A 10,919-nucleotide genomic window follows, 5' to 3' on the forward strand; every position below is an offset into this window, starting at 1 on the left:
AGCTGAAGAACCACACAGTATGTCAGATATAGAGCTTACCAAAGTCATACACTTAGTCATAGAAGCTGGCAAAGAAACTTGAGGGTTCTTCTAAACCTTTTTGCCTATCAAATTAAATGAATTTAATAACTTAATGTATATTCTAAATTATATGCTCTTACAGAGGCAACAGAAATGTATGAATAGTTTTTCTATATATTTGAACATACACCCTTTAAACTACTCCTTAAGAATTATTATTTTTCTTGGACTATTTTTCTCCAAAGAGTAGAACACATACAATGTTTGTTGCACATCTTAATAGAACTCTCTTATCTTGAGAATTCAACATTTATCACCAACCTTTAAATAACTTCAGATCCTAACTCAAATCCTCTTTTCAAAATACTTCAAAGTGCATCTTTAGATATGTAGACACATTTTGGTATGTCTATAAATAAATTTTAATTTCCAATTTATTATATTTCTTTCCAAGTGTATTTACTTATACAAATCTTTTCCCCCATTTGATGTCTGATCTCAGTCTTATTCAGATTTTAATTTCACTCTATCTGCTTCTTGCCCAATATTCTTTTACAACCTCCAGCCGCCTTGTCTGAATGTTTACCTTTCTGTTCATGCTTGGACACAGCTACGGTCTCTTTCTCATCCTTCCCTTTGGGTTTAGGTGATGTTTTCTGTACTTCTTTTCCTTTTGCAGCTGATGGCTTCACTTTCTCCTGCTTCCCACCTTTCGGTTCCTTTTTAGTCTTTACTTCAGTCTTTTCTTTAGTCTTAGTTTTCTTCTCTTCTGTATAGGTTTTTAAAAAGTTGGTTTATTTTTGTTCACTTACCAACACAGCATTTCATATTTCACTGGTTGTTAAGAACAATTTAAAAAGAAAGAAAAAAGAAAAAACAATAGAAAAATAGTATCTCTGAGATAAATACTTGACACAAATACCATTATCTGACTTTTACATAGTTTAGGAAGTGCCATATTAGAGTAGTAAAACAAAGGAAACGTTGGACTCTTTCTTAATTTGCACGTGAACACATTATTTTTTAGGTAGTTAGGAACTTAGTATATCAACAAGGAGGTATTGCAAATGTGCAGGGGGTGTGTATACAGGCATGTTCAATGAAAGGCAATGCTCAAACCAAAAAGCCAGTAAGAGAGATCAGATAATTTTGTCCCACAACTGAATATCTTAAAAGTCACTAAAGAGACTGAACTGTCAACATAAGACTTTTTAAAGATAACTATTGGGAATATAAATGTAAAATTGCTCGCAATGATGATGACTAAAAGGGATCAAACAATAAAATCCATTAAAGGATGACTCAGACATTCAGTTTCTAGTAACTTGACTTTAAAGAGACATAAAGAGAGCAGGAATTAACATATTGGCTCCTGCAAATCTTAAGTCAGAAATAATTATTATATTGACTTTTAAAGCACTTAAATGTATCTCAGTAAATAGAAAGGGCTACAAATTAGAATATGTATGAATATATATTAATTATAATATATACATATATTTTATATACAAACATTATTTTAATTTGCTATTATGTGTGTCTGGAGGAAGAGAACTGGGAATATGAAATAGTCTGTGAATCTTTCAATTATCTTTTTAGAAAGCAATAATAATATAGCATACATTTATAAAAAATTATTTATAATAGATGCAGCATATTGGACATCATTTATTCTAAGGGATCATACATAATCACTAGATATCAAAATAAGTCTACTACAATGTTGGACTCTCATGTAATTTATCAAGGTAATGGCTAGCTTTTATTGTCATTCATGTTGAAGAATTTGATGAAAATATTATAATCAAGTTTCTTGACTTTAGTACACTAAACAATGATTTGAAATTAAGATAATATTGTGAGGTCCAGTGAAGAATAAAGAGGAGAATGAAAATGATAATGCCTGATATTTACAAAACCAGAATTGTTTGGGGTATTTCATTTTCTTAAACAGACCAATATCTCCCAAAGCTCCATTCCTCAGAAACTTTACAGGGAGATGCTGATACTGTGTTAGGAATAGGGGGATATTCCTATGATCAAATAAATTCGGAATCACAAAGTTAAACCAGTTTCTTTAAAACTTCTCAATGCTGAAGTGTCTTGAGCATCTTCAAGGAAGGGAGTTACACGATGCACTGTTTTCCAAAGTTACTTGACCATTAAAAATCTCATTGAAACACACTCAACTGCCCCACAAACTTCTAATGTCTTTGTGGCTCCTGTGACTATATTCAATTGGAGATTTTCTTCTACTCCCTTTAAACCATTTCTAAATCTCCTTTGTTAGTTTCTACTCTTTCCTACCACAGACTCAGTTCAACGACTGAAACCATCAGCTCTCTGCAAATCACTTTAAATCAACATCATTCCAGAAGCCCACACCAAACATTCATTAGTTTCTGCCTGGAGAGAAAGTTCCACTCAGATGGCCAACAGCACCTGAGACATACAACTCATATATATTCACCCAACAAATACTGCCAGAGAGCTCATTGTGACCTGGGCTCAGAGCTAGTTTCTAGAACTATAATGATCAGCAGATAATCTTATCTGAAGCATGCTTAGGAGAGCATTTAAAACCTTGTGATATCTGGCCCCATCACATCTTTCTTTGCATAGCATTTCCCAACAGTTTCTTCCTCCTCTGGACTGCTTTCTTTTTCTTGAATATCTCATGTATTTTCCACATGTCATATATTGCCAGAAGGCATTCTCTATATTCCCTATGTTTCCCCCATATATGAATTCCTTTATGTTAAATTCATTTGCAACAAGTGGCGCTGCCACTTATATTAATCATTAGTTCACCTGAGCTTCAACCAAAATGGCATATGCAATGGAGTACCAAAGTGAGAATCAGACTTTCTTTCATCCATCTTAACTTCAATTAAATGATATTTGGTTATCTCATTGAGAAAATTTACTAATATATATATAAATACCTGTCTCAAATACCTAATTATTTGACATTAAATAAACGCATTAAATTTTGAAAATAGATTACAATTTTCATCTAAATGATTCATTCATCCCTTGAAAATACTAGATTGAGATTTCTAAACTATGCTGATCACATAAAACCTATATTTTAATAGTTCATATTGAACTATCAATTAAATTTTATATTTTCCTAATATCAAACCAGTGGTAGACAAATTTGGCATAGGATAAGCTGATAGATGTAATCCTCCAAAATACTTTACTTTGTTCGTGTATTTGATTTTTGGGGGTTTAGTATTAAGAACTTGGGGATTCAATGGTTAAAATATTAATCAAAATGCATGATTTACTTTTTCTTCTTAAAAAACAATCCTTAATTAAAATCTTCTAAAAATCAAACTCATTGTGTAATACTGGCCAAAAGCTGTAAACCTTATTGTCATAGTAACAAATTACCTAAAACATCTTCTTGAAACAACATTCATTCAATATCTCCTGGTTTCCATGGTTCAAAAGTATTGTCACCATGTGGCTCAATACATTCTCTTTTTAGTGTCCACAAGGCTAAAGTCAAGTTATTAATAGAGTGGCATCTCTTACTAGAGGCTCTAGGAGGAATGGGCTTTCATACTCATTCATTGTGTTGCAGAATTTTTCTCACACTTTCCATGTGCCCTCCTCAATTTTCTTATGTAAAGGATGTTTAGGAGAGCAACAAAGGTCAGTTCTTCTGACACTTCAAATCTTTCTCTTTTGCTCCTTCTCTAAGGTTTTTAAAAGTTCATGAAATTACATTGAGGTCACTTGGATAATTCAGGAAAATTTCTGTATTTTAGATGAATTTTAACTACTTCTGCAAACTCCTTTCTGCTATATAATGTAACATAGCCACTGGGATGACATCAAGGGATGAAAGGCATGGGGTCCAAAATTCTGCCTACCACATATGGGAGAGTTCTTTATTCTCCTCTCAAAGGTGCTCAATTGTTTTATGTATTCAGTTTTATTATTCTTTAAATATTAAATTTAAAATGTAAGGCCAAATTAGTGTTTTATGTAAAGGAAACTGTGAATGCTTACAATCATCCAGTTACCCAAAATGTAAACTTTAACAAAAAAAGAATTTAGTTATGAAAATAATCAAGAGAAAAGTTACCTTTTGCCATTGTCTTTGTTTCTTGTTTTTCTTTTTCCTCAACTTTTTCCTTGTGAATCGCTTAAATAGAAAATTTTATATTAGTACACACTTTTAATAGATTTTAAAACCAAATTTTCTCTTTACCTCAGTCTTATAACCACCAAAATAATGAACTATTTCAAAGATTTATGACTCTAAAGAGCCAAACTCAGAAATAAAGAGCTACCAATGTAATAATATCTGAATAGAGTCCAATTTTAAAGACTTGGAGTGAAGACTGAGATAGCATTTTGAATGCTAGTCTCAATCTCCTTTTTACTACTCCCAACAGATAAAGTTTTCAAGACAAACAGAGAGAACAACTTTATAAGAATTTGTTGAAAGATGAATCATTTTATCAGGAGGAAGTACTGCCTTTAGGATTAATAAAAAGAAATATTGAAATCAGGACTAGAGCTTTGATTAAGCACAGTATTTCTGGATGAGGACACCACTGAATGATAGGTTTCACTGCATGGGACTGTCTTATGCATTGGCAAGATGTTTAGCTTCTCTGGTCCCTGCTTCTCAAATGATCTCCACTCCAATGACGCTTTGATCACCAGAACTTTTACCAAATACTTTAAAGGGACAGCAACTTTGGTAGATTACTACCCATAAAAACTAATCATATAAAACTACTAAGTACAGCTTTTTAATTGAGTAGTATTAAACATGATACCTGAAACATACCTTCACATTGTCTATGTAATAAATTAATAAGACAATATGAATTTACATTATTAACTTAAATTATATTTACACAGACTGGTAAAACCTTGTGTCTCACAAAGTTTAAGTAAAGGAGTTTTGAGAAGTCCAATAGCATGTGCAGCTTATTTTTGTAGTTGAAATACATTAAATTGTGTGGTTTGGTACCCAAATCACCATACATTCCTCAATATTTACATACTATTTATTGAAGAAAATAATGAGAATTAAGTATATCATAGAAAATTAAATGATAACATAGATTCCTAAATATCATAAAGGATTCTAGGTAAGGGAATGTTTCACATAACAAGATAATTCAGCAGGCTATGCGTGCTGTGGACCCATACATCAACTGAAGTCTAACCCAAATATTCTAGGAATAATCCACTCTAAAATAAAAGCAAAAAAGTAACTGAGAATTTTATTTCACATCATATATTAAAACAGATTTTTGATGAATTAAAGTGAAATGTGAAAGTTTTTAAAACTTGGGGAAAATATTATTAACTAGTGATTTAATCTGTGGAAAAAGATTTAAAAGCAGAAATACCAAAAGTAATATTTATCTAGCCGCATGCAAATTTAGGAATATAAACACACATACTCACACATATCTATTCCCACAGACAGACACCATTACATTAACTACAAAACTGAAAAAAATATTTGAAAAGTGACAGACAAGGATATATATTCAAATGAAATGCACACATATTATCAGGAGAAATAGGTAATAAGTAATTATAGTTACACCAGAAATATAAATTGCTAAAGTTCATACTTAACTCTTTGAATCTATAGATATAAAGCAGTTAAAGTGAAAAAATTTATCTCTACTTAAATGCAGTTTTTTTAAGAGAATGAGGAAAATATCTATTTACTGATATTGAAAGTTCTCTAGATAATATTGATAAATTATAAAAGTCAGAATAGAGGACATGCTAAATTTTGTGTGGAAAAACATGGAGAAACAATAAGTTATATGTCTTATAAATTCATGATGAGGCTCTGAAAGATACATATAAAACTTATAAAAGTCTTTTACTATGTATATGTATAGGTAGGATGGAATGGGAACCTGGAGGGTGGGAACAAGGCAGGAAACTTTTAACAATGTATTTTTATGCATTAAATAATGAATCTGCATTATGTATTCTAAACAAATAAATAAGACAAAAAATAAAAATCTAAAGTCTAGTCTAATAGGTAATCAAAATATGCAACAGAGTTCAAAATTCTTAAGCATTTCATTTTCTTCAACCCAGAAATTACTCTTTTCAGATTCAATTATAATAAAATTATCATAATATAAATAAAAACATAAATTTATGATCATCTAAAATCTGATGTAAAGAAGAGGCCGAACAGGAAGGAACCAATGTCTAAAAAGAGCAATAACAAAAACACTATACCTTTCTTTTCAGGTTTTTCTTTTTCTTTTACTTTGTCTTTTTCTCTGTGTGTAACTGGAAAGAAATAGACAATACTTTTTATTAAAGTAAACAGAATAAATGATGAGATGATTACATGGCAGTCTTTGATGTCAAAAACTTACTTTCTGCCTTTAGAAATCTTTCTTTAACTGGCATGAGGCTTTACAGAGAGGTTTAACCATTAAGATAATTATAGATTTCTTTACTTCTATTTTTACTTTATAACAAAACTAGTTCTAATTGCAAAGATAAGAATACCCCTCAGCTTTTCCAAATTTTCAAGTTTAACTTAATTAAATGAAAAAGTTTTAAAATTTCTTATGCCATATATCAAAGGAGCCTGGCTCAATACTGGAGAAATGCCAAACATATGAGCATAAAAATTCAGGAGATAATCTTCTGAAACTGAAGGAAAGTATAACCAACCTAAATAGTACATGATAATCTTCTCCAGAAACAATTCACAATGAAAGTTTTTGAAAATATAGTGAGATAAGACTAGATGACACCAAATCCCTTCAAAGTAAACAAAATGTAATCTAATATTAGCTGTGATCCAATTAATTAATATAGTCAGGCTCCAATTTAAGTCATATTCTTACCCTACAATATAATCATACATCTTATTAATGGCACCTCCAATTATCTAAGCTAGAAACATGGAACTCACCTAGAATTTGTCTTTTATTTTCCATTTTGTTCATTTATCCAACTCTTTCATACCTGTTTAATATTCCTCTTACCTATCTTCTTTTATCCAATATTACATTTTCTGACAATCATTTATTTACACAGAAATACAGAAAGAGTATCTGCCAAGTGCTAAAGACCCTGCTAGGCAAGACAGACTCCATGATGTCAACAAGTTAATGGATGATGGATGCTAAACAAATAATTATACAGATAGTTAATTGAAGTTAGTATGGCTGCTATGAAGAATATATATATTCCTGGTGGCATGTCAATGTGCACAATGAGACCCAATCTAGTCTGTGTGTACGGAGAAGGCCCCATGGTAGAATTGACATCTACAGATACAAAAGATGAGAAGAAATTAAGCTAGTAAGGGAGTGGGAGGAAAAAGAAGAGACAATTTCAAAAGTTGAAGAAGGATGTTCTTCTTAGGTATATGATTACACATATCCTATATAGTAAAAGCCAAATATGCTAAGTGTCCAGTTGTCCGTTCAACCATTCAAAGCGTAATATGCTAATGATATGCTAAGGCCACTCAACTGCTCACTATGACATGCACTGACCACCAGGAGCCAGACACTCTGACTGGTAGGTTAGCTTGTGGCTGGGGTCCGGCTGATAGGGACTGAGCAAGTAAAGCCTTGGAGCCCTCCTGTGGTCCCTCTCTGGCCCCGATTGTGCACTGGTGGGGTCCCTCGGCCTGGCCCGCACCCTCTCACAATCTGGGACCCCTCAGGGGATGTCGGAGAGCCAGTTTTGGCCCAATCCCGCAGGCCAGGCCAAGGAATCCCACTGGTGCACAAATTCGTGCACTGGGCCTCTAGTTATTACAATATCCTGACTAGTCTCTTGAACCTTTAGGTTTATATTTTGTTCTCAGAGTAACCTTGATAACATGAATATCTGATTATATCATTGACCAGTTAAAAGATTATCTCCCTCATTGCTTAGCATGGTATCTGTCATATAGTAGGTGCTATATCCCCTTGAACTTTATATCCAATTATAATAAAACTCTTGGAGTTCTTCTGTGTGCTCTGTTAATGCCTTTGCATCTCCCCACTGCTCATTTTTACCTGGAATTTCCACACCCCCATGCCTTCACCTCTACGAAATGTTTTTTGACCTCTACTTATTTTATATATCAACTATACCATGTGCATAATTCTATTTTAGCAAGTAAATAAAAATACTGCAATTGTTCATATATCTGACAACCCAGTAGGTGAAATCTCTTTAGGGACTACTGTGCATTATTTTATTTTTGCATCTGTGGCTCATCATATGGTGTCTGTCACATAGTGGACTCCTAATAGATATTTTTGAATAAGTGAAATTCTAAAGTATTACAAGAAGATTTATTTTCGTCTTCTAGTACAATTCTATTCATAGATGATGTGATATAGATATAATAAGTATGGTTTGCTTCCATCACAGACCATTTTTACAATGTGTTAAAAATTTCTTAACTAATTAAAAGCCAGTGAGAAACAAAAGGAAAATATTCCCTAAAACATTATTTTTTTCATTCCACATTCAATGATTCTTTGAGGTGCTTCTGAGTTACTAAATGCAATATAACTATCTGACAAAATAAGAAGAGGACATCAGTATTCACACATGACCACAGATAGCTTAGTCCAGTTTCTTTGGATTACTATTCATTAAGCTGAAAAACCCAAATAAAATCTTGGCAAAAACAAAGCCTCTTTTAAAGTTTCTCTAGGGGAAACCTAGTTTGTGTGAGATAAGCTGTGCTTTCGGAACCCTGACTGTCAAGGCCCCCAGGAGAACACCTAATCTGCCTCTGCGAAGGACCAGACCTCTCCCACCTCGGACAGCTGGCTGTCCACAGCACTAAAGGATTTTCTGGTTGACGTGTTCCCCGGGTGCAAATGGGAGCATTCACACAAAATCAGAAGAGCAAGTGAGCTGCATTCAGACTCAAAGCAGCATATGAATGCCTCTTTTCTCTTACCCTGTGGGAGAATCTGGTTCCTCGCCGTCTAAGTTTTGATTTGCAGACACAGTCCTGTATGCTGGCATTTCATTATCCCCCTCAGAAATGGCACCGTAAGAGTTTTGTGAAGCAGCTGGATCCTGTGCTCTAGGGGAGCTGTTCAAAATGGCAGACAGCCGCTAAATCTTCTTGGACAGAAACTTCAAACTTTGGCAAGACTGAGCTCAAATACCAAGTTTTAAAATGTCTCTCATCAAAACAATGCAATCGTCAAACAAACTGCCTTAATGATCGCTCTAAAATAAAAATCATTTGCTCTGATGATTGCATTTTCTTGTGCATCTCTTTACTCACAACCCACAACCAGAAGTTTGCATATGGAAGAAGAAAAAGGTACCCTCTTTTTTGTCACCAGATCTGTTTGGCAGGTGACGTCTTAGCGAGGCCAGTTTTAGCTCAGGGTAAAATAAGCTGGTTGCACCTGCTAGAGCTTAATTTGTTTGTCATCCTTATTTACAAGAAACAAAAGTCCCTTCGGGAGGCTGATAATTAAAAACAAATGGAGTCCACCAGTTGGAATGGCCCTGATGTTTGGCACCCGAGTTGGCATGGCCCTGCTGTTTCTGCACTTGCCCAGATTCTGACCTTTCCCTGACCAGAACATTCGGCTCAACTCAACTCTGAAGTGTGTCTCTCAAACTTCCCCATATGGTCCCTCTCCAGCACTCTGCAAGCTGTGCTCTGTGCTTTCACAGCGCTCGGCTCGGGCAACCTGCCAGTCAGGCTTGTGTCCTTTTCTGAAGTGCATCCGAGCTCACAGTGCTCCTGACCTTGAGACTCTTAGCCAGCTAAGCCTTCTGAGGGGCCCAGCTGTAGGCGCTCAGGGCCAGATTGTCAGAGCCCTTTGCTAGTCTCTCTGCTCTTACTTCAAAAATGAAGTTTTGGTGTCACATTTTTTTAAGTTTTATTTTGTAAGGACTACTATATTCTTCAATGGATGGTTAGCAAATAAATTTAATGAACCCAAACTGGAATTCATACTTGACATCAGAGCTACTGTATAGGGTGAGTTTTGAGTGCTCAAATCAAAACAAATCAGATGGGAAAGCAAGTGATCATTACCTCTTCATATTATAAAAGACTTTGGGGAACATGGTTAGCTGTAATAGATTTTGCTGATTTTTCTTTTAATTAATTTCACTGCTTCTCAGCTTTCTGGTGTTTATCTTGTGGAAGCTATTAGCACTGAAGTGGTCTATACATTTTAAGTATGTCAAATTTTCAAACAGCTTCATAACTTTCATATATACCCATGCTTGCATTCATCATTTTTTTTATGAAAGAAGAGCAGGATACAAATTCACTTTAAACCCCTTTAAAAATTCTGCTTTAGCCACCACTAAACAAAAATGCCAGATATACCTTTGGTTAGTATATATGTCTCTGCGTGTGTTTCACTTTTTTTGTAATTAATTAGTACAACTCCCATTCTGTGCTCAGGCAAAATGATCTACACACTTTAAGCAATATATAATGATATATTCCTGAGTACAGAAACTTTTCAAAGATTGCATTATTCATTCCTGCTATGGGAAGGATTTATCATTTTAAATTTAATAAAAGCACCCCACTTTAGAGCTGGTTGGAATCAAGTCAATTAGCCTGAATTTCTTTATCCCTGGAGGAGAAAACATGGGCTCATAAGAGTCCCTTGCAGAATAGAATAGAAATATAGTTGTCAGAGAGCTAATCTAGTATTCTCTCAAAGCTAGGCTGCCTTGTACACCCCAGAATTGTAAACTTGTTCTATGAGCCAAAGTGTGGTGATTGGATTCTCTAAGCATGTTATCTACAATCTAGCCCAGTGATGGCAAACCTATGACACGTGTGTCAGAGGTGACACGTGAACTCATTTTTTTGGTTGATTTTTATTTGTTAAATGGCATTTAAATATATAAAATAAATATCAAAAATA

At 34.0% G+C, this 10,919-nt stretch overlaps 1 protein-coding gene across 1 annotated transcript in view; it reads right to left on the minus strand.

Moving 5' to 3' along the window:
- Window positions 1-237: 237 nt before the first annotated feature.
- TRDN (triadin) overlaps window positions 238-10,919 on the minus strand; it is an 86,686-nt gene continuing 76,004 nt past the window's right edge. The window contains exons 6-8 of the mRNA XM_005858950.2: window positions 6,268-6,321; window positions 4,121-4,180; window positions 238-790 (exon numbers count right to left, since the gene is read on the minus strand). Of these exons, the coding sequence (XP_005859012.1) occupies window positions 543-790; window positions 4,121-4,180; window positions 6,268-6,321 (362 nt within the window). The 3' untranslated portion in view covers window positions 238-542. The remainder of the gene's footprint in view (window positions 791-4,120; window positions 4,181-6,267; window positions 6,322-10,919) is intronic.

This window comes from Myotis brandtii, unplaced genomic scaffold, assembly GCF_000412655.1.
Source record: "Myotis brandtii unplaced genomic scaffold, ASM41265v1 scaffold123, whole genome shotgun sequence".
Lineage (NCBI taxonomy): Eukaryota > Metazoa > Chordata > Mammalia > Chiroptera > Vespertilionidae > Myotis > Myotis brandtii.